Below are 24,449 nucleotides of genomic sequence, written 5' to 3' on the forward strand. Positions count from 1 at the left end.
CATGGCTCAAAGATATTAAGGTCCAAGTTCACAGAGCTCATAAACAATGTTGGCAAATTATAGTCACAGGCCTTCTGACTCCACACTCAGTGGACTTTTCATCACAGGTTGCCTCTGACCTGTGCTTAAAGAATAGAATGTTGGCTACTGTACATGGGATAAATTCAGCCAGCCAGTCTTAAACTACAAATTCCTGAGCCCCATTAAAGACCTAGAAAACGGTAATCTTGGGACCGGGCGCAGTGGCTCACGCCTGCAATCCTAGCACTTTGGTAGCCCGAGGTGGGCAGATCACCTGAGGTCAGGAGTTCAAGACCAGCCTGACCAACATGGAGAAACCCCGTCTCTACTAAAAATACAAAACTAGCTGGGCATGGTGGAGCATGCCTGTAATCCCAGCTACTCAGGAGGCTGAGACAGGAGAATCGCTTGAACCCGGGAGGTGGAGTTTGCAGTGAGCTGAGATGGTGCCACTGCACTCCAGCCTGAGCAACAAGAGCAAAACTCCATCTCAAAAAAAAAAAAAAAGGAAAAAGAAAAGAAAATGGTAAATTCTGGGAATGGGCCCAGGAGTCATTCCAGTTGATTCAGTTCCTTTAGGAAAAACTCAGTTAGACTTGCAGGTTCTCTGTAGAATGTCAGAAAGCAAAATATTTCCCGAGAGTCTGACATACCCTGGGTGTGGGTTAAGGGAACAAAATGTAGTAGAAAGCTTCGTGGGTAATCATAATCATGAGGACCACCTGTGCCAGCTCTGCCAGTCAGGAATCACCTGAATAACAGGGGATTGATAACTAGTTGGGCCAGGCGGTGGCTCATTCCTATAATTTCAGTTTACTGAGAGGTTGAGGTGGGAGGATTATTTTTGAGGCCAGGAGTTCCAGACCAGCCTGGGCAAGATGACAAGGCCCTATTTCTACAAAATAATTTTTTAAATTAGCCAGACATGGTGGTACCTGCTTGTAGTCCCAGCTACTTGACAGGCTGAGGCAGGAGGATTCCTTGAGCCCAGGAGGTCGAGGCTATAGTGAGCCATGATCACACCACTGCACTCCATCCTGACAGAGTGAGACTGTCAAACCAAAAAAAAATGGCCCGGCGCGGTGGCTCCTGCCTGTAATCCCAGCATTTTGGGAGTCCGAGGCGGGTGGATCACCTGAGGTCTGGAGTTCAAGCCTAGCCTGACCAACATGAAGAAACCCCGTCTCTACTAAAAATACAAAATTAGCCAGGGTGGTGGCGCATGCCTGTAATCCCAGCTACTCAGGAGGCTAAGGCAAGAGAATCACAATTGGACTCCAGCCTGGGCAAAAAGAGCAAAACTCCGTTTCAAAAAAAAAAAAACAGGTAACTTCTCAAGGAGACCAGTTACAAAATACAAAGGAAAGGAAATAAATAATATAAAGAAATTGGGTCGGGTGCCGTGGCTCACACCTGTAATCCCAGCACTTTGGGAGGCTGAGGCCGAGGCAGATGGATCACCTGAGGTCAGAAGTTCAAGACCAGCCTGGCCAAGATGGTGAAACCCCGTCTCTACTAAAAATACAAAAAAATTAGCTGGGCGTGGTGGCGGCCCCTGTAATCCCAACTACTCAGGAGGCTGAGGCAGAGAATTGCTTGAACCTAGGAGGCGGAGGTTGCAGTGAGCCGAGTGGCACCCTGCACTCCAGCCTGGACAACAGAGGTCAAAAAAAAAAAAAGCCGGAAGGAACATATGTGGGAATTATGTTAAACTTGAAGTGTGACTGAGATATGAGTGAGAGATCCAAAGAGAGATATAGGACAACCAGGAGGTACCATTCCCCAAATAAGCCAATGAAAATGCTATATATGGACCTTGGAAGAATTGTACTTAGAAACATAGATTTTGGAATACTCTGCATAAAAATAGTGATTAAAACATTAGTAAAAGACTGGGCGAGGTGGCTCACATCTGTAATCCCAGCACTTTGGGAGGCTGAGGCGGGCGGATCACCTAAGGTCGGGAGTTCGAGACCAGCCAGACCAACATGGAAAAACCCTGTCTCTACTAAAAATACAAAATTAGCCAGGCATGGTGGTGAATGCCTGTAATCCCAGCTACTCAGGAGGCTGAGGCAGGAGAATCACTTGAACCCAGGAGGCAAAGGTTGTGGTGAGCCGGTATTGCACCATTGCACTCTGGCCTGGGAAACAAGATGGAAACTCCGTCTTTAAAAAAAAAAAAAAAAATTAGTACTAGAAGAAATCAGGTCAGACGCGGTGGCTCATGCCTGTAATCCCAGCACTTTGGGAGGCCAAGGCAGGCAGATCACCTTAGGTCAGGAGTTTGAGACCAGCCTAACAAACATGGTAAAACCCCGTCTCTACTAAAAATACAAAAATTAGCCAGACGTAGAGGCGGGCGCCTATAATCCCAGCTACTCAGGAGGCTGAGGCAGGAGAATCACTTGAATCCGGGAAGAGGAGGTTGCAGTGAGCCAAGATCCCGCCATGCACTCCAGCCTGGTCGACAGAGCGAGACTCCATCTCAAAATAAATAAATAAATAAATAAACAAAAATAAAAGAAATCAGTAAATGCAAGAGGGTTGAGCATTAAAAAATCAAATTTTGGCCTGGCCAGCACTTTGGAAGACTGAGGTGGGTGGATCACGAGGTCAGGAGTTCGAGACCAGCCTGGGCAACATGGTGAAACCCCGTCTCTACTAAAAATACAAACATTAGCTGGACATGGTGGTGCACGCCTGTTATCCCAGCTACCCAGAGGCTGGGGCAGGAGAATCTCTGGAACCCAGGAGCTGGAGGCTACAGTGAGCCGAGATCATGCCACTGCACTACAGCCTGAGCGACAGAGAGAGATTCCATCTCATAAAAAAAAAAAAAAAAAAGGCTGGGCACAGTGGCTCACGCCTGTAATCCTAGCACTTTGGGAGGCCGAGGCAGGTGGTTCACTTGAAGTCAGGAGTTCGAGACCAGCCTGGTCAACATGGTGAAACCCCATCTCTACTAAAAATACAAAAATTAGCCAAGTATGGTGGCATGTGCTTCAAGTATCAGCTAACTCAGGCATCTAAGGCAGGAGAATGGCTTGAACCCGGGAGGCAAAGGTTGCAGTGAGCCAAGATCGCGCCACTGCACTCCAGGCTGGGCGACAGAGCGAGACACCATCTCAAAAAAAAAAAAAAAAAAGAGCCAGGCATAGTGTTTCACGCTTGTAATCCCAGCATTTTGGGAGGCCGAGGCGGGCAGATCACAAGGTCAGGAGATCGAGACCATCCTGGCTAACACGGCGAAACCCTGTCTCTACTAAAAAAAAAATACAAATTAGCCGGGCATGGTGGTGGGCACCTGAGTCCCAGCTACTCGGGAGGCTGAGGCAGGAGAATGGCGTGAACCAAGATCGCGCCACTGCACTCCAACCTGGGCGACAGAGGGAGACTCCTTCTCAAAGAAAAGGAAAAAAAAAAAAAATTAGCCAGGTGTGGTGGCTCATGCCTGTAGTCCCAGCTACTCAGGAGGCTGGGGTGAGAGAATCACCTGAGCCTGGGGGCGTCAAGGCTGTGTGGTGAGCCCACCGCGCCCAGCCCCCACTTTTATTTCTTAAATGATTATTCATCACATGTTCCAACAATGCTTCTAGGAGTTATTACTTTACACTGATCCAAATTAGCACTTTCTTCCCATCATTTGCAAGTTTAATTTTCCCCCAGTGAAACGTTGAATATAGAATTAAACTGTATCAAGTAATAGCATTTTCAAAAAGTAATGTTTTAACAGTAAATTATTGCCACTAGATGGCACCAGAAGCTCAGAAGCATAAACAAAAACAGTTTTCACGAAACACATTGAAATATTAAAAGCAAAATAAAGTGTAAGTTATAGTGTCAAAAATATTTAGAGGCCGGGCGTGGTGGCTCACGCCCATAATTCCAGCACTTTGGGAGGCCAAGGGAGGTGGATCACCTGAGGTCAAGAGTTCAAGACCAGCCGGGCCAACATGGTAAAACCCTCTCTCTACCAAAAATATAAAAATTAGCCAGGCATGGTGGCGCAGGCCTGTAGTCCCAGCTACTCTGGAGACTGAAGCAGGAGAATCGCTTGAACCCAGGAGGCAGAGGTTGCAGTGAGCCAAGATCACGCCACTGCACTCCAGCCTACGTGACAGAGTGCGACTCTGTCTAAAATAACAACAACAACAAAATTAGAAAAGCATTCACATGCCTTTACTTTTTAAAAATATTTTTAAATGATTTTTAAACATTGTCACTAAAAGTTTCAAACCCTTGAAAAAGTAAAAGAAATCAAGAGAATCGGGCCGGGCGCGGTGGCTCAAGCCTGTAATCCCAGCACTTTGGGAGGCCGAGACGGGCGGATCACGAGGTCAGGAGATCGAGACCATCCTGGCTAACATGGTGAAACCCCGTCTCTACTAAAAAATACAAAAAAAAAACTAGCCGGGCGAGGTGGCGGGCGCCTGTAGTCCCAGCTACTGGGGAGGCTGAGGCAGGAGAATGGCGGGAACCCGGGGGGCGGAGCTTGCAGTGAGCTGAGATCCGGCCACTGCACTCCAGCCTGGGCGGCAGAGCGAGACTCCGTCTCAAAAAAAAAAAAAAAAAGAAATCAAGAGAATCATATTATAAAGCCTTGTTGCAGTTTTAAAATAGAGGTTGCCGATTCACCAAATCATCTTGCTTTATTAAGAGTAGACATTTGAACTTACTAATTTTTCCTTTACCTAATATGTTTCCTTGCATTTATTTATGTTCCAATGACTTATTTAATCAAATATCAAGAAAACATTTGTTTTAACTTGAGTAATAAATTGAAATTCAAATAAATAGCCCTTTGAGGTCTGAGCTTTCAATATGGCAAAACACCAATTGCCTGGGGCATCTTAAACAAAGGTACATCTAAAATGTTGGAACTCTCCGCACCTTGGTAATTTACCTGAAATGTCTTTTCCCCATGCCCAGCAAATTCAAGACTCAACTCAGATGTTGGTATGGCTTTCTCTAGCACCACATCACCTGCAGAAAAGTTAATTATTCCTTCCTCTGCTTCTCTGTATTCCTACAACACTTGGTATAGCCAATGCAGTTAGATGAAATCAATAGTTCTTAAGAACTTACTATGTTATTCAGAACCTACCAGAGGCTCAGTTCCTTCTTTCAAAGAGTTTATAGGAGAATAGAGTGACATAAGGAAAAAAGGCAATTGCATGAAAAAATATGGTATTTTTCATGCAATGGTATGAGTATGGTAAGTGAAGACGCATAGTAGAGGAAGATTGTGTAGAGCATTGTGTACACATTTCTTAATGAAAGAAAGATTTCCAAGCGCTGTCTTTGCACTTAACTTGGAAGAGAACTCTATTTTTATTTTATTTTTATTTATTTATAATTTTTTTTTTTTTTTTTGAGATGGAGTCTCGCTCTCTCGCCCAGACTGGAGTGCAGTGGTGCAATCTGGACTCACTGCAACCTTTGCCTCCCGGGTTCAAGTGACTCTCCTGCCTCAGCTTCCCGAGCAGCTGGGACTACAGGCGTGTGCCACCACATTGGGCTAATTTTTTGCATTTTTAGTAGAGACGGGGTTTCACCGTGTTAGCCAGGATAGTCTCAATCTCCTGACCTCGTGATCGACCTGCCTCGGTCTCCCAAAGTGCTGGGATTACAGCGTGAGCCACGGTGCCTGGCGAGAACTTTATTTTTATTTATTGAGCACCAACTCAGAACATTGCATAAGATACCATGGAAAGACTTATAAAAGAAATAAATGGCACAGTTTCTAATTCAAGATATTTCAAGCATACTGGGAAAATAAAATATGTATGCCCAAAATTTCAGGACATTATAAAAACAACATACATTCAAATGTAATTAATTTACTATAAAAATGCGTGTGTTTACTTTATAAAGAAGGAACACATGGCCAGGTGCGGTGGTTCAAGCCTGTAATCTCAGTACTTTGGGAGGCTGTGGCAGGCGGATCACGCGGGGAGGAGTTTGAGACCAGCCTGGTCAACATGGTGAAACCCTGTCTCTACTAAAAAAATACAAAAATTAGCCGGGCATGGTGGTATATGCCTATAATCCCAGCTACTCAGGAGGCTGAAGCAGGAGAACTGCTTGAACCCAGGAGGTGGAGGTTGCAGTGAGCCAAGATTGCACCACCGCACTCCAGCTTAGGCGACAGAGCAACTCCGTCTCAAAAAAAAAAAAAAACCAGAAGGAATACATAGTAAACCCACTTAAAGGACTTTTGATTTAATATATTGAAAAATAAGAAATCCCATTAAGTCTCGAGGAAAGAGCCCACCTTTAAGAATATGGAATTTGAAAAATACTTTTCTCCCAATTCTATACAGAATTGAACGTAATTGGGGTGGGCAGGTGGGTGGGGGTGAAACCAAACAATCAGTCAACCATTGATTTATGGCCTTGAAAGCAGTGGTCAAGGAGCCTGGGGTAGGGGGTAACCATAATCTTGCCAAAGTTACTCAACCACATTAGATCTCAGTTTTTACATTTATAAAATGAGAAGCTCATATTAAGTGGACTCTAAGGATCCTTCCAGCCCTACTATGCTGTGATTTTTATAGTGTCAGCTACTGAAATTAAGTGGTTGAATTTAAAAGACATTACAGCTACGGAATCAGTAGGAACTTGGTAATGAATTGATATGGAGAAGATGAAGGAAAGAGAGAAAAATATATATATATGAACGCAGAAGCACTTTGAAAAGTACAAAGTCCTCTACAATGCATACAGCCATAATAATCATTATTAATCAAATATGTCCAAGTCCTGATGACTGGAGAATGCTGGAATGATGCCACTGAAGCAAATCAAAATCAGAAAATGGGAGGGTAAAAGAGAAAATGACTTGTTTTTCACATGCTAATTTACTCACCCCCGAAGCTATCGACATTATTGAGATGGGATTTACCACCAAGGAACAGAGCAAAGAGGATGCTTATTTTCATGCAACTTGTGTCTTTATTCTTATAGTCTGAAAACACTTCCTAGGAAGGTAAAGAAAATAGCTATTCAAATGTGGTAATTAGAAAGATTTGGGCCCAGCATGGTAGCTCACGCCTGTAATCCCAGCGCTTTGGAAGGGTGAGGCAGGAGGATCGCTTGAAGCCAAGAGTTTGAGACCGGCCTGAGCAAAAAAGAGAGATCTTGTCTCTACAAAAAATAAAATAAATTAGCCAGGCGCAGTGGTGCGTGCCTGTAGTCCCAGCTACTCAGGAGGCTGAGGCAGAAGAATCACTTGAGCCCAGGAATTTGAAGCTGCAGTGAGCTGTGATCACGCCCCTGCACTCCAATCTGGGTGACAGAGCAAGACCTTGTCTCTTAAAAAAAAGGCTATCTTGTAAAGACTGTTCTTTAGACCTAATCCATAGTATTTTTTGAATGAAAATCAAAAATAGAAAAACTAGGAAGAAATAACTTTTAATCAGAGAGTAAAATATATTTAGGCGTGTATTTCAAATCTAAAAAGGACCATAAGAAGATAGGTCACCTATAAAGGTCCTAAAAGATTTCTGCACTAGATAACTATGTCGCTATGTGGTTCGAAATTCTCCCTAGAATCACCCTCATGGGCACGAAGTTCCTCATCCCCAAAGTGGCCACTGCACGCATTGACAAGTTCACTAACTGGAGCAAGGAAAAAAGAGTTAGCCAGTATTTCTGTTAGCAGAGTTTGATGGAAAGGGGCATATCTGTGGAGTCACTACTACAGTATCTGTCACAGGGTTTGGAGAAGATTGATTAGAAAGCATTTCCTTCCAGGAGCGGTGGCTCACGCCTGTAATCCCAACAGCTTGGGAGGCTGAGGTGGGCAGATCACATGAGGTCGGGAGTTCAAGACCAGGCTGGCCAACACCGTGAAACCCCGTCTCTACTAAAAATACAAAAATTAGCCGGGCCTGGTGGCATCTGCTCGCCTATAATCCCAACTACTCAGGAGGCTGAGGCAGGAGAATCACTTGAACCTGGGAGGCGGAGGTTGTAGTGAGCCGAGATCAAGCCGCTGCACTCAGCCTGAGCAACAGAGTGAGACTCCATCTCAAAAAATAAATAAATAAATAAAAATAGACAGCGTTTCCTGATTGATGAGAAAATAATTCAGTTATGCTCATCTACTCCTGCTGAAAGATTATGCAGTGAGTTATGATGTACTTAATAAAAATAAAATAAAGAAATTTTAAAATTGACTATAAATAGGAAAAAAAATTCCATTTTTCTAATTTAATGTTAGAATGTGTATGTGAGCTTTTTTTACCTCGTTGCACTTCTGAGAGCAAGATGGGTCACCAGCAGCTGTACTGGAGCCACCCGCGAAAATTCGGCCAGGGTTCTCGCTCTTGTCGCGTGTGTTCAAACCAGCACAGTCTGATCCGGAAATATGGCCTCAATACGTGCCGCCAGTGTTTCCGTCAGTACGCGAAGGATATCGGTTTCATTAAGTTGGACTAAATGATCTTCCTTCAAAGGATTATCCAAGGCATCTACTCAGTGAAAAACCATGATAGTTCTTTGTACATAAAATAAACATTTGAAAAAACCAAAAAAAAAAAAAAAAAAACAGGCCGGGCGCGGTGGCTCAAGCCTGTAATCCCAGCACTTTGGGAGGCCGAGACGGGCGGATCACGAGGTCAGGAGATCGAGACCATCCTGGCTAACACGGTGAAACCCCGTCTCTACTAAAAAAAAAATACAAAAAACTAGCAGGGCGAGGTGGCGGGCGCCTGTAGTCCCAGCTACTCGGGAGGCTGAGGCAGGAGAATGGCGTAAACCCGGGAGGCGGAGCTTGCAGTGAGCTGAGATCCGGCCACTACACTCCTGCCTGGGCGACAGAGCCAGACTCCCTCTCAAAAAAAAAAAAAAAAAAAAAAAAAAAAAAAAAAAAAAAAAAAAAAAACAACAACAACAACAAAAAACAATGTGTATGTGACTCAGAAAAATACACCTAAAAAAAAAGTCCATCTTGGCTGGGCGCGGTGGCTCATGCTTGTAATCCCAGCACTTTGGGAGGCCAAGGCAGGAGGATCACCTGAGGTCAGGAGTTCAAGACCAGTCTGACAAACAGGGACAAACCCTACATCTACTTAAAAAAAAAATACAAAATTAGCCGGGTGTAGTGGTGCATGCCTGTAATCCCAGCTACTTGGAAGACTGAGGCAGGAGAATAGCTTGAACCCAAGAGGTGGAGGTTGCAGTGAGCCAGGACTGTGCCATTGCACTCCAGCCTGGGCAATAAGAGCGAGACTCCGTCTCAAAAAAAAAAAACAAAAAACAAAAAGAAAAATCCACCTTCAGAAGGATTACAACCCAAAATTAAGAAGGCTTTTACATTTCTTTTCTCCTTAACATACACCACTTCTCAATCCACAGCCTTTCTTTATTCCTGTTTTATAATGATACGACTACAAACACAAAAGATTCACCCTAAAATCTAGCAGGCAAAGCGTAGAGAAGTATAAGATATTCATGAGTCAAAAGCTCCATGATTTCAATTTACAAGAACTCATAATCCATGATTAACTGTCCAAAAGTTAGCTACTTTAAACTAATTCTCTAATTCCTCATCTATAAAACCAGAGATGATATTAGCTCTCACCTCGCAGGATTCTTATGAGATCAAATAAATTAATGCGTGTAAAATACCTGCAAATGTGCCTACCACATGGTGATTCATCAGTGTAGACTTTTGTTAATACTATTAGACAGTTACTGATAAGAAAAGTCACTGCTGTCAGCAGGGCGCAGTGGCTCACACCTGTAATCCCAGCACTTTGGGAGGCCGAGGCAGGTGGATCACCTGACTTTAGGAGTTCGAGACCAGCCTGGCCAACGTGGTGAAACCCCGTCTCTACTAAAAATAAAAAAATAGGCCAGGCGCGGTGGCTCACGCCCGTAATCCCAGCACTTTGGGAGGCCAAGGCAGGTGGATCACCTGAGGTCAGGAGTTTGAGACCAGCCTGGCCAACATGGCGAAACCTCATCTCTACTAAAAATACAAAAATTAGCCAGGCGTGGTGGCAAGCACCTATAATCCCAGCTACTTGGGAGGCTGAGGTGAGAGAATCTCTTGAACCTGGAAGGCGGTGGTTGCGGTGAGCCAAGATCGCGCCACTGCATTCCAGCCTGGGTGACAGAGTGAGACTCCGTCTCAAAAATAAAATAAAATAAAAAATAAAAAAATAAAAAAATTGGCCGGGCATGGTGGTGGACACCTGTAATCCCAGCTACTTGAGAGGCTGTGGCAGGAGAATCGCTCAAACCCGGGAGGTGGAGGTTATGCCATTGCACTCCAGCCTGGGTGACAAGAGCAAAACTCTGTCTCAAAAAAAAAAAAGAAGGAAAAGTCACTGCTGTCATTGAGAGACCTCAGGAAAGCGCTAGCCTAAACTGTCATCAATGAAATGATATAATTTGGGAATTACGGGGTGATGTAAGAACAATTTTTTTTTTTAAGTGATGGCACTCATGAATTCTAAGAAAATTTCCTAAGATCTAACTTTTCTTTTTCTTTTTCTTTTGAGATGGAGTCTCGTTCTGTTATCCAGGCTGGAATGCAATGCCACAATCGCAGCTCACTGCAACCTCTGCCTCCCGGGTTCAAGCTATTCTCCTGCCTCAGCCTCCTGAGTAGCTGGGATTACAGGTGCCCACCACCATGTAGGGCTAATTTTTGTATTTTTAGTAGAGATGGGGTTTCACTATATTGACCAGACTGGTCTCGAACTCCTGACCTCAGGTGATCCACCCACCTTGGCCTCCCAAAGTGTTGGGATTACAGGCGTGAGTCACAAGATTTAATTTTTCAATATTTTTCCAGCCAAGCTCAAAAAATCTCTTACTCAAGTGTTCATAATCATAAAGCTTTCATAGTTCCTCAGCTTCCATCACAGACAACTCCCTATGTACTTAACCAATTCTCCCAAGTAACATGCAGATTATTAATTTGGTTTGGCAAGTACTTGAATACCAGATAAACATTACTATTCTAGACACTGGAAAGACACAATCCCACCACTAATAAATTGATTGCCATTTTGGGTTATAAAGCAGTATCTTATAAATTATAGAGAATCTATTTCCCCAAAGTTTGATTAGTTAGTTCTATGTGAATTGATAACCAAATTATTTCTGAACCAACAATACTGAACTGGCGAAATCATAAACCCCAGCTAGATTTTGTATCCTATAATGCTCAACCTGAGAGAGCCAAGTGCTCCAACCCTCACATCCTGCCAAGTAGAAACCAGGAAAGGATAAATCTCCAAAGTATATGTTGTGACACACAATTCTACAGCATTCTGACACTGACTCCTACATTCAGGCTTCACTGTACTCTTCTTCACTGGCAAAGAAAAACCACAATTTGAGTTCATTCTATTTCACTACCGTTGTTAAATAAAAGAGAAAGCGTAATTCTTACTTTTTATTTATTTATTTATTTATTTTTTGAGACAGAGTTTTGCTCTGTCACTCAGGCTGGAGTGCAGTGGCACGATCTTGGCTCACTGCAACCTCCGCCTCCCAGGTTCAAGTGATTCTCTTGCCTCAGCCTCCCGAGTAGCTGGGATTACAGGCGCCTGCCACCTCATCCCAGCCTGGGGGACAGAGTGAGACTCTGTCTCAAAAAAATGAAAATAAAAATAAAAATAAATAAACATGCCCACCTTTGTTTTATAAACAAGAAATAATTTGTCTTTTTTTTTTTTTTTTTTTTTTTGAGAGGGAGTCTCACTCTGTCGCCCAGGCTGAAGTGCAGTGGCGCTATCTCGGCTCACTGCAAGCTCCGCCTTCTGGGTTCACGCCATTATCCTGCCTCAGCCTCCGGAGTAGCTGGGACTACAAGTGCCCACCAACATGCCCGGCTAATTTTTTTGTATTTTTAGTAGAGATGGGGGTTTCACCGTGTTAGCCAGGATGGTCTCGATCCCCTGACCTCGTGATCCGCCCACCTCAGCCTCCCAAAGTGCTGGGATTACAGGTATGAGCCACCGCGGGCCCGGCCAGTCTTTTTGTTTGTTTGTTTGAGACTGTGTCTCATGCTATTGCCCAAGCTGGAAGTGCTGTGGCCTGATCTTGGCCCACTGCAACCTCTGCCTCCTGGGTTCAAGTGATTCTCCTGCCTTAGTCTCCTGAGTAGCTGGGATTACAGGTGCCCGCCACCATGCCTGGGTAATTTTTGTATTTTTAGTACAGATGGGTTTTCGCCATGTTGGCCAGGCTGGTCTCAAACTCCTGGCCTTGAGTGATCCACCCACCTCGGCCTCCCAAAGTGCTGGGATTACAGGTATGAGCCACTGAACCCTAATGGCCTAATTTGTCATATAGATAAATATTGTCAAATAAATTATGTCAGAGCACATAGTGTATTATAGAGCGAAATTGAATAACATACTAGGTTGAAGGACTGGGCAACAGATCATTTTGCCCCGTATTATCCCCATGAGCCAGGCATACTATACATTCAGGCTGTTTTCTTTTTTTGTTGTTTTTTGTTTGCATTTTTTTTTTCTTGAGATGGGATCTTGCTATGTTGCCCAGGCTGGCCTTGAACTCCTAGGAATAAATGATCCTCCTGCCTCAAGTTGTCCTCTTAAATGTTCTGAGAGTTGCATGAAAGAAAGGGAGTAAATGGTTCTAAGTCAGGCTTCAGTTCTAGAAAACAAAGCCGAAACTCAATCCTTCCGACATTAGAAGAGCATTCCATCACTTGAGTCTAGGAGGTTGAGGCTGCCGTGAGCTATAATCAAGTCACTGTACTCCAGCCTGCACAGCAGAGCAAGACTCTGTTTTAATAATAATAATTATAAGGCTAGTCCAAGTGCAATGGTATTTTCAACTAATTAATTATAACCAGTTACAGATTTCTTTGTTCCTTCTCCACTCCCACTGCTTCACTTGACTAGCTTAAGGAAAAAAAAAAAGAAAACATTTATATTATTATTGGCATGATACAGAGCCAACTAACAATAGTTCCATGAAGCCCTTACCAGTTAACTAACTCATTGGAAAGGTCATAATTCAGTCTTTACACACATGTGTGGCAGGACAGTGGAACAAGTTAAATGACACAAGAAAGCAATGAGACATATCCAGAATGTGAAACGACATAGGACAATTAATCCAGTTTCTTTAATCAATTAATGATGGGGCCCAGGGGATTAGAGGGGGGCAGGATTGAGGTGGGGAAGCAGGGTGGGAAGTTGTTCTTGCCACAAGGCATATACAGTGGTCCACCATCAGACTTTAAACCCTGGCAAAATAAATATTAGCTACTTCTAAGATGATATGCCTTTAAGTCTTCATCTGGGATTTTCCTAACTGGTGGACTATTAGGATATAAGAGTTTGAGGTAAAAAAGTAAAACATCTTCATCTTTCTCCCTCCTCCCCGTCTCTATTTCTAGGGGTGACCACCGTTACTATGTAGAACGTGTTCTTCCAGTATTTCATCTCCTCAAAGCTCCACTCTTATCTTTACATGACCCCCTCACTCTCCTTTCTACTGCATCACTTTCTAGTAAGTTTTCTTGGGCAACTTTAGAGCAGGGATTATAAACTTAATATATATTGTGGCCTGGAGATGGGGGAACAGGGACCTTAAGTTGAGTTTGCAGGTGGCAGCCACATGAGAGTGCTCTAGCCAATGGCTGCCTGAGGGAGAAAGCAGGCTCAGTGAGTCCTGTTTCTTTGAGAGAAGCTAGAAATCTGTACTTTAATATGAAGACTTTTAGCCCCTGGAACTCATTAAAAGTTTTTAATATAATACACCCCCCCCCCAAAAAAATACTCATAACAATACAAACAACAAAAACAATGTGGACCCAACTCAGCTCACAAGCTAACAGTTCGCTACCTCTGCTTTTGATTTATAAGAAGCTTCGGGGCCGGGCGCGGTGGCTCAAGCCTGTAATCCCAGCACTTTGGGAGGCCGAGACGGGCGGATCACGAGGTCAGGAGATCGAGACCATCCTGGCTGACACAGTGAAACCCCGTCTCTACTAAAAAATACAAAAAAACTAGCCGGGCGAGGTGGCGGGCGCCTGTAGTCCCAGCTACTCCGGAGGCTGAGGCAGGAGAATGGCGTGAACCCGGGAGGCGGAGCTTGCAGTGAGCCAAGATCACGCCACTGCACTCCAGCCTGGGCGGCAGAGCAAGACTCTGTCTCAAAAAAAAAAAAAAAAAAAAAAGAAGCTTCGGATCGACCATAGGATGTTAGAACTGGAAAGGATGTTGGAAATCATCTGGTGCAAATATTTTATTTTATACAAAAGGAAACCAGGGCCCAGAAAGGGACTATGGCTTCCGTGCAGGTGAGCCAACGTTAACTGGGGACTAATTACTATGCCAGGCAGAGGACATGCAATAGTGATTTTCCTGTCCTCGAGCTGTTCCCAGTCTAGTGGAAAAGAGAACCTGTGAACAACTGGAAAGCTGTTTTATATATCCCCATGCAATAATAGAATTTTTTATTTTTTATTTATTTATTTTTTTTGAGACGGAGTCTCACTCTGGGCAACAGAGCAAGACTTTCTGGGCAACAGAAAGAGTCTCGCTCTATTGCCCAGGCTGGAGTGTAGTGGCGTAATCTTGGCTCACTGAAACCTCTGTCTCCTGGGTTCAAGTGATTCTCATGCCTCAGCCTCCCAAGTAGTTGGGATTACAGGCATGTGCCACCACGCCCAGCTAATTTTTGTATTTGTAGTAGAGATGGGGTTTCACTGTGTTGGCCAGGCTGGTCTTAAACTCCTGACCTAGAGTGATCCACATCCTTGGACTCCCAAAGTGCTAGGATTACAGTGGTGAGCCACCAGGCCCAGCCAGTTATTTCTTTATGATAAGCTAAACAAGGGGTGAGTTATTCATGTCTCCCCTTTTAGACAACACAGGGTAACTTCCTGACATTGCCATAGCATTTGTAAACCATCATGGTGCTAGTGGGAGTGTAGCAGTGAAGATGACCAGAGGTCATTCTCGTGGCCATCTTGGTTTTGGTGGGTTTTGGCTGGCTTCTTCACTGCAACCCATTTTTGTTTTGTTTTTGTTTTTGTTTTTGAGAAAGAGTCTTGCTCTGTTGCCCAGGCTGGAGTGCAATGATGCAATCTCGGCTCACTGCAACCTCCACCGCCTCCTGGGTTCAAGAGATTCTCCCACCTCAGCCTCCCTAGTAGCTGGGACTATAGGTGCCCGCCAGCACACCCGGCTAATTTTTGTATTTTTTTTAGTAGAGACGGGGTTTCACCATGTTGGTCATGCTGGTCTTGAACTCCTGACCTCGTGATCCGCCCGCCTCGGCCTCCCAAAGTCCTGGGATTACAGGCGTGAGCTACCGCGCCCGGCCAGACTGCAACCTGTTTTATCAGCACAGTCCTTATGACCTGTATCTTGTGCCAATATCCTATTTCACCCTGTGACTAGGAATGCCTTAATCTCCTGGGAATGCAGCCCAGCAGGCCTCAGCTTCATTTCACCCAACCCCTGTTCAAGATGGAGTTGCTGTGGTTCAAATGCCTCTGACAATACCATGTAACCTGGGTGTGTAGTAGGCTCTACCATCTAGGTTTGTGTAGGTACACTCTATGGTGTTTGCACAATTATGAAATTGCCTGACGATGCATTTCTGAGAATGTATTCCTGTTATTAAGTGACACATGACTGTATATGTATCCACCTATCTAGTCCGCTTAACTGTAATATCTATGGGTTTGGAGATTTCTCCAAAACTCTTTCTACCACCTGCCTGCACATTTATTCAAATATAAGCAAATGAAGCAAGACTCATTCTTTGAGTCCGGGAGAAGCACCTTGGTGAGGCTTTGGGAGGCATCAATGTGCTCTCCGAAGGAAATGGCCTGAGGCTAGAGGAAAATAATATGATGTGGAGACCTGGGAAGAGGGAGAGACTAGGCTTATTGTAAGGTTCCTTAACAGTATATTCATGAAATGAAGGGCAGCGGTCATAGAGACAGTCATAGCCAGTAGGTGTTGCTTAAAAGAGAGGGAGGCCAACGCAAAGGTTCACACTTGTAGTCCCAGCACATTGGGGAGCCTGAGGTGAGATGATCACCTGAGCCCAGGAGTTCAAGACCTGGCGACATCAAGCCTGGGCGGCATGAAGAAACCTCTTCTCTACAAAAAAATACAAAACTTAGCCAGGTATCGTGGCACATGCCTGTAGTCTTAGCTACTCAGTAGGCTGAGGCAGGAGGATCATTTGAACCTAGGAGTTGGAGGCCGCAGCAATTGCCACTGCACTGCAGCTGGGGCGACTGAGAGAGACTCTGTCTCAAACAAAGAAAGAGGTGGGGAGAGAAGAGCCAGGTGCAGTGGTTCAGGCCTGTAATCCCAGTGCTTTAGGAGATAGAAGTGGGAAGATTGCTTGAGCTAAGCCTGGCCAACATCACCATATCCCCGTCTCAACAAAAAGTTAAAAAAAAAAAAAATAGCCAGGCGTGGTGGCATATGTCTGTAGGCACAGCTACTAAATCAAGGCTGCAGTGGGCCAGGATTCTACCCTTGCACTCCAGCCAGTGAGAAAGAGGGAGATCCTGACTCTAAAAAATAAAAAACAAACAAACAAAAGCTGAGGAGGGGGAAAAAAGGACTGAACTAGAAAAAAGAGGCACTTGCTGCTTAACATTTAATGCCCCAGAGTTGCTCTCTTGCCTCCTCCTCGTCCCCAGCCCGGGTACCAGGTGAGTGGAGTGCTTGCCCTGCATAGGCATCTACTCACATGTCTCAAGGAGGGTTTATGGAGTTGAAGCAAATGGTAAAGAGCAGAGAGTGATATTAGTAATCCAGTGAGGACAAGGAGCCCAGAGTGAGCCTCCTAACACAGTGTCGGGTGTAGAATATGGACTCCCTTCTCCCTTGAATTTCTCATAAAAAAATCTCTAATTTCTGGGAGTGAGGATCAGGTGGTGCCGTGTGTATAAGAATTACTGGCTTCAGTGGTCATTTACCCTTGGTTAGTAAGTCCTGGGAATGCTAGCAAAAACACCAGAGCATGCTCCAAACTACTTTCTCCCTATTCTTTGTACTGACAGCAAAATCAACCACGAATATTTCACAGGCTACACTAAAAGGGTTTCCCAGCTGTGCTGCAACATCCCTTGTTGAGACTCCAGCACATCCTCCACATCCCCCATAAGAAATGGTGCAAAAATTTCCCCCACTTCTTAAGTCCTTAACACCTCCTTTGGGATTCTTTATGCAGCTGGATCTCACTTCCTACCTTAGAGATAAGATCTCTGCCATCTGGTGGGAACTCCCTCTACACCTTAGCATATCTCTGGGTGCATTCCTGTTCCTACATTTTTGTTAAAGCTGTTTCCTTCTGCTTCCCCCTTGCCCCTCTGATTCCATCCCTTCCCCCCTGCTACTTAATCCTTCTCATCCTTTAGGGCCTAATCTAATCCACAGCTCCTCCACAGTTTTCCCTGACATTTCCTGCCCACAATGATATCTTCTTTCTTTGAACTTAATGAAGTCTATTATAAAAAGTTCTAGAATCACCAAACTTGCAGTGCCTTAACTTGCCTTTTAGTCTAACCTCATGGATTTACATGTTTGCCTAGTTCTTTAGCTAGTTAATGGCTGAGCCAGGACTAGACTGCAGCTTTATGCTTTCCAGTGCTGTTAGATGTACTACTATATTTTAAAAATTCGGGGCCAAGTGTTTCTTCTCTTTCACAGGTCGCTTGCTGCTGGTATATGGCATTGTAAATGCTAGCAGTTTTCCTTCACGTTGCAAGCATGGTCACATTTTACACTGCCACATTTCCTTGGAGGGAGAGGTTGGGGTTGGTTTGGGGACTGGAGACAGTACCATGTAGCATAAGAATTTAGGGATAGAGAAGCAGGAAAACTGGGTTATGATGATGGCATTAAATAGCTACCAGAGAGGTGGCTGCTTCCTTCTTTGTTCTGTTTCTGTACCTTGTTAAATCTTCTAGGCCGAGCATGGTGGCACACGCCTGTAATCCTAGCACTTTGGAAGGCAGAGGCAGGTGGATCACCTGAGGTAAGAGTTCAACACCAGCCTGGCCAACACAGTGAAACCCCGTTTTACTAAAAATACAAAAATTAGCTGGGCATGGTGGTGCGTGCCTGTAATCCCAGCTACTCGGGAAGCTGAGGCAGCAGAACTGCTTGAACCCAGGCGGTGGAGGTTACAGTGAGCCAAGATCGCGCCACTGCACTCCAGCCTGGTGACAGAGCGAGACTCTTTCTCAAAAAAAAAAAAAAAAAAAAAAAAAAAGCCAGGCGCAGTGGCTCAAGCCTGTAATCCCAGCACTTTGGGAGGCCGAGACGGGCGGATCACGAGGTCAGGAGATCGAGACCATCCTGGCTAACCCGGTGAAACCCCGTCTCCACTAAAAAATACAAAACAACTAGCCGGGCGAGGTGGCGGGCGCCTGTAGTCCCAGCTGCTGGGGAGGCTGAGGCAGGAGAATGGCGTAAACCCAGGAGGCGGAGTTTGCAGTGAGCTGAGATCTGGCCACTGCACTCCAGCCTGGGTGACAGAGTGAGACTCCGTCTCAAAAAAAAAAAAAAAAAAAGTTACCTACAGCTAGATAATTCTGAAATTAGCAACTGTTATGTCCTATGATAAATCTCAATGTCTAAGATTTGCTTCATTATTATCTATCACTTTGCACAAACATCATCATACAATCCTAGGAAACATTGCTGTTCTCAATCCAGTAACTATTCAGTAGGGGACCATCTCTCTCATAAGCCCTCCAGGGTTGGTGACTGCTGACTCTAAAAATTTTGGAGTAAAGAGCTGATGAGTTTCCATGCGTTTTCTGAATATAACTTTCCTCCCAAAATTCCAAAGTTGGGTCCATAAACAAGTGCTTGCCATTAATATCTATGGATCTATTTTTATGCCTGAGTACAAATTCATTTAAGACATTTTTTCCCACCAGACACTTGAAACCCCTACATGCATGTTACTCTTGAGACTCAGACTTTTCCTCCCATACATTACCAATGATATCACTGGTAACATTACAGATGGTGATAACTGCTCAAGTAGCATAGAATAATGCATGCTTGATCAAAGATGATTTAAAATCATAGGTCAGGTCAGGCGCGGTGGCTCATGCCTGTAATCCCAGCACTTTGGGAGGCTGAGACAGGTGGAAAACCTGAGGTCAGCAGTTTGAGACTAGTCTGGCTAACATGGCGAAACCCTGTCTTTACTAATAATACAAAAATTAGATGGGCATGGTGGTGCACGCCTGCAATCCCTGCTGCTCAGGAGGCCAAGGCTGGAGAATTGCATGAACCTGGGAGGCAGAGGTTGCAGTGGGCTGGGATCACGCCATTGCACTCCAGCCTGGGTGACAAGAGCGAAACTCCATCTACCAAGAAAAAAAAAAGAATAAATAAAATCATAGGGCCATCCACTGACTTTATTTTAAAGGACAATCTCTATCTCCAGCTGCTGTTTACTAAGTTGAATATCTGCAATTCTTGTTTCCAATAATTCAAAGCATTTTAAAAGCATGGGTGTGTTTCAAAATGTCCTCCAATCAAGTGGTTTTCAATTGCCTTGCCTCAGGGGACCATAAAGTATGTATTTGAGTATCTTGAATTCATCCATTCTCAGAACACATCCAGCACAAAATTACACTGTGAGGAACTTTAGGCCCAACAGCTGCAGAAGTTAGAGGAAGGGAAATAAGGTCAAACAGGAATGTGCTGTCTGTGCGTAAAATTAGCATAGCCTTATAGGTTAGCCATAAGATAAACATAAAGCATGCTAGAAAAAAAGCAGGTTGGCCGGGCGCGGTGGCTCAAGCCTGTAATCCCAGCACTTTGGGAGGCCGAGACGGGTGGATCACGAGGTCAGGAGATCGAGACCATCCTGGATAACAGGGTGAAACCCCGTCTCTACTAAGAAATACAAAAAACTAGCCGGGCGAGGTGGCGGGCGCCTGTAGTCCCAGCTACTCCGGAGGCTGAGGCCGGAGAATGGCGTGAACCCGGGAGGCGGAGCTTGCAGTGAGCTGAGATCCGGCCACTGCACTCCAGCCTGGGCTACAGAGCGAGACTCCGTCTCAAAAAAAAAAAAAAAAAAAGAAAAAAAGCAGGTTAAGGTGAAAATAATATGTCATTGAGCTAGACCTCTCCAGGAATTAAGGACACCAGGTCACTCACATTGCTACAAGAAATACATTCCATTAGGCTTGTTATGAGGATGTTCTCTACATTTCCATAGCATGCTCGCAACAAGACTGGATTACATCTACCACTGCTTGCAGACCCTGAATTTGATTGTTTATTTGTGCCATATTTACTCTATAAAACCCACAATGACCATTTTAATTTGCTATATAACAATTATTACATGGTAAGCATGTTTGTCTGTATAGGCAGATTTGGTGATGTTCAGTTCCAGATTCTAAAACTTTGTTTTTTGCCTAGGGGAGCTCCTTGAAAGAGGAGCTCTTAGTGATCTACATCATACAATATTAATCACCACATTTTCCTGATGCACTGCAGATATTGAATCACTTGGAGTATGCCTTACAAAAAATGTATGCAAACAGCTTTTACTACATCTCAATAGCTAATGTAGAACTCATTATATTCTAGGATGATAGCCAAATCTTTTTATCAATGAAAAAAATTAGTAAATATACATCTGATGACATTTCAAGGCACTCTCGAATAGAAAACTATTAACCCATTGTGCTAGGATTATTTTGATAACCCCAGCAGTTATCACATATTCAGAAATTCTTACCAACTTCTCACTTTTATCTCACAATATTTCTCCTTTCCAACCCTAGGATACTGGAGGGTTAAAGTCTGGTATTTAATGTCTTCTGTTACTCCTGTCCTGTCACTCTTCCCCACCTTCTTTTAATTCTCAATATTCTTGATGTTCCAGAAAGTAAAACCAGAAATTAGAGAACCACCATTAAAATAAATCCGATCAGAACCAATTTGCTTAATTGTCAGAACTTAATATTTAACTTTCAATTTGAAAAATGAATCCACTCTTAAATGTAGTGCTTTCACAAAAAACTTCTCTTCCTTTTTCTTTCACAAGCTCAAGAGTTCCTAGGAGAACTCCACCCCCTACTCCCAACAAAAAGGTATTCAGCTAACCAATTATGCACATAAACCACCAATTTTCACATGTAAATATTCTTGTACATTATCATTTTACACATTTGAATGTGATTTTTACATTTAAAGTCCAGTGACAAGGCTTTGGAGATCTCAGCCTGTGGGCTATGGACAGATTAAGATTTCTTTCTAATGATCATTTCCTTTTGGTGCTAATGTGTTTGTTCCTTATTAGTGCCACTCACTGGCCTGGATTTAAGCCAGATTAAAATAAATTCCTTTGATTTGCCTGGTTTCAAAGACACAAAAGAATTTCCCACTTTGAAAATCCCCACAGAGTTTTGGGTAAAGAATGTGTCACCTCAGGATGTTGATACTCTTCATTATGACTAACGCTGTTAGGAATTCCTCAACCTTAAGAGATAAGGTTGATGTTGCTCCCTTCTGTTTTAGAAAAATGCAAAGGTAACGTCATCTGCTGTGAGTCTGATACCATTGTTAACTGTGCTTAATTCCTGAAATAATATAATACAAATTGAAATTTGTTTTAGGGATTTTGTAAATGCGTGACCACAGTTATAGCCTTAGTTCTACTGCTCAAAATTGGATATTTGAATACATTTCAAGTATTTGCAGAAAAATCACAAAAGCACGTCCTTTTTATCATTGAATATGTCAAGGAATAATTTTAATAAGCTTCATTCAGTTTTCCTATTATGCATGATTAAAGTGTAAGTTAATACATAATTCAAAAGTATTTTGAAGTTATTAAAATGAAGAAATTCCTTTAGATTAATATGTGTTCACTCTTTGTTTCTATTTTACAAATCTGCAGATGAAACCGAATATTATTTAACACTAAAACATGTAATAAGCTAAGGAGCACATCACCTGTATCACTTCAATACAAGAAAATAATGACAACTTTCTTTATCCAGAAAATTATGCATGTTAGGAGGAGGTCTGTATTCAAAAAGGCATTTTCTTTTTCTTTTCTTTTTTTCTTTTTTTTTTTTTTTTGATACAGCGTTTCACTCAGTTGCACAGGCTGCAGTGCAGTAGCGCGATCTCACCTCACTGCCACCTCCATCTGCCGTGTTCAAGCAATTTTCCTGCCTCAGCTTCCCGAGTAGCTAGGATCAAAAAGGCATTTTCTTTTTTTTTTTTTTTGAGACGGAGTCTCGCTCTGTCCCCCAGGCTGGAGTGCAGTGGCCGGATCTCAGCTCACTGCAAGCTCCACCTCCCGGGTTCACGCCATTCTCCTGCCTCAGCCTCCCGAGTAGCTGGGACTACAGGCGCCCGCCACCGCTCCCGGCTAATTTTTGTATTTTTTTAGTAGAGACGGGGTTTCACGTGTTAGCCAGGATGGTCTTGATCTCCTGACCTCATGATCCACCCACCTCGGCCTCCCAAAGTGCTGGGATTACAGGCTTGAGCCATCGCGCCTGGCCAAAAAAAGGCATTTTCTAACCCCCAAGTTAACTCTATCCCCACAATCCAAACAACATTTGAACTTTTTTTTGTTCATATCATATGTAAGCGCTAAGAAAGCAGTTTTAACAGAAATTAAACATATATAGTGTTCTCTTTAAATATATTTAGAAAATTACTCTTAAGGTTAATATAATTTTTCAATTGTTTTAATTCTTATACATTTTAATGATCAATAAAAGCTGGCCATACTTGCTAATTTAATTGCCATCCTAAATATATGCAATCCGGTCTAAGAACTTCCAATATCTCTTTAAGAGTCACTATAGAATTGAAAATATAGTGGATTCCTTTAAAGGGCTTATATAAGGGGATGGTAGGTGAGTGAGAGGACAGGATTATTGAAAGAAAAAAAAAAAAAAAAACCAAGAATGATTTAAAACAATTGAGTTCATGGAAACAGAATGAAAACTGGTTATCAGAGACCAGGGAGGGCAGTGTGGAAGGGAGAGATGCGGGGATGGTTAATGGATACAAACATATATTTAGATGGAATGAATAAGATCTAGTACTTGATAGCACAACGGGGTGACTACAGAAAACAATAAGTTATTGTAAATTTAAAAATAACTAAAAGAGCATAATTGGATTGTTTGTAACACAAAAGAAGGATAAACGCTGGAGGTGAATAGATACCCCATTTACCTTGATGTGATTATTACACATTGCATGCCTATATCAAAATATCTCATGTACTCCATAAATATATACACCTACTATGTGCCCACAAAAATTGAAAAGTAAGAAAATAAAAATAGATTTAAAAAAGAACGATAGCTTTTATGTCGGAACTTATATTTGATGTGTTTGTGTGATGTGTTTGTGTTGTGACCTGTATAATAGGTGAATGTATGTAATACTTTTACAATTAGTCAAGGAAGAAGTAACAATGAAGGAAGAAAAAGACTGATAAATTGCCTGCCTGCTTACGAATAATAAAGAAAAAATATTATAAACGGATTAAAAGGATTGCAGTCCAACTGAGAAAACATTACTGGATCACGTATGACACATAGAGAAAAAGGGCTTACAAGTCAATAGCGCGAAACATCAATAGAAAAGTGACAAAGACTGTCAACAGACATTCACAAATACGGAAATATAAATGGTTAATAAACTTAAAAAAATATGTTTAACCTGATGACAGATGAAGACATACATGTTAATACACTCAACTGTTTTTTGACAATTATATTGGGAAAGATAAAAATGAAAGAAAAAGCTTAATGTTGGCAAGTATTTGCTAAAGCAGGTACTCTCATATTCTGTAAGTGGGAATACAAATTTATGCCAAAACTGTAAAGGATAATTTGACAACATATATTAAAATTGAAGATGCTCTAGTATGATCCAGAAATTCTACTTTTATTTATTTATTTATTTATTTATTTTTTTGAGACAGAGTCTCGCTCTGCCGCCCAGGCTGGAGTGCAGTGGCCGGATCTCAGCTCACTGCAAGCTCCGCCTCCCGGGTTTACACCATTCTCGGGCCTCAGCCTCCTGAGTAGCTGGGACTACAGGCACCCGCCACCACGCCCGGCTAGTTTTTTTTTTTTGGATTTTTAGTAGAGACGGGGTTTCACTGTGTTAGCCAGGATGGTCTCGATCTCCTGACCTCGTGATCCGCCCGTCTCGGCCTCCCAAAGTGCTGGGATTACAGGCTTGAGCCACCGCGCCCGGCCCAGAAATTCTACTTTTAAAATCTTATCCTGGCAAGGCATAGTGGCTCATGCCTGTAATCCCGGCACTTTGAGAGGGTGAGGCGGGTGTCACCTGAGGTTAGGAGTTCGAGACCAGCCTGGCCATCATGGTAAAACCCCATCTCTACTAAAAATGCAAAAAATTAGCCTGGCGTGGTGG

At 43.2% G+C, this 24,449-nt stretch overlaps 2 protein-coding genes across 2 annotated transcripts in view; one reads left to right on the forward strand and one right to left on the reverse strand.

Moving 5' to 3' along the window:
• Positions 1–24,449, reverse strand: part of LOC105486421 (ankyrin 2) — a 698,368-nt gene that overhangs the window by 625,869 nt on the left and 48,050 nt on the right. The gene's annotated exons all lie outside the window — the stretch shown is intronic.
• Positions 8,267–8,562, forward strand: LOC112427460 (small ribosomal subunit protein uS14-like). The gene has a single exon (XM_071093122.1). The coding sequence runs from the start codon at positions 8,296–8,298 to the stop codon at positions 8,464–8,466; it is 171 nt and encodes a 56-aa protein (XP_070949223.1). The 5' UTR covers positions 8,267–8,295; the 3' UTR covers positions 8,467–8,562.

This window comes from Macaca nemestrina, chromosome 3, assembly GCF_043159975.1.
Source record: "Macaca nemestrina isolate mMacNem1 chromosome 3, mMacNem.hap1, whole genome shotgun sequence".
NCBI classification, from domain to species: Eukaryota; Metazoa; Chordata; class Mammalia; order Primates; family Cercopithecidae; genus Macaca; species Macaca nemestrina.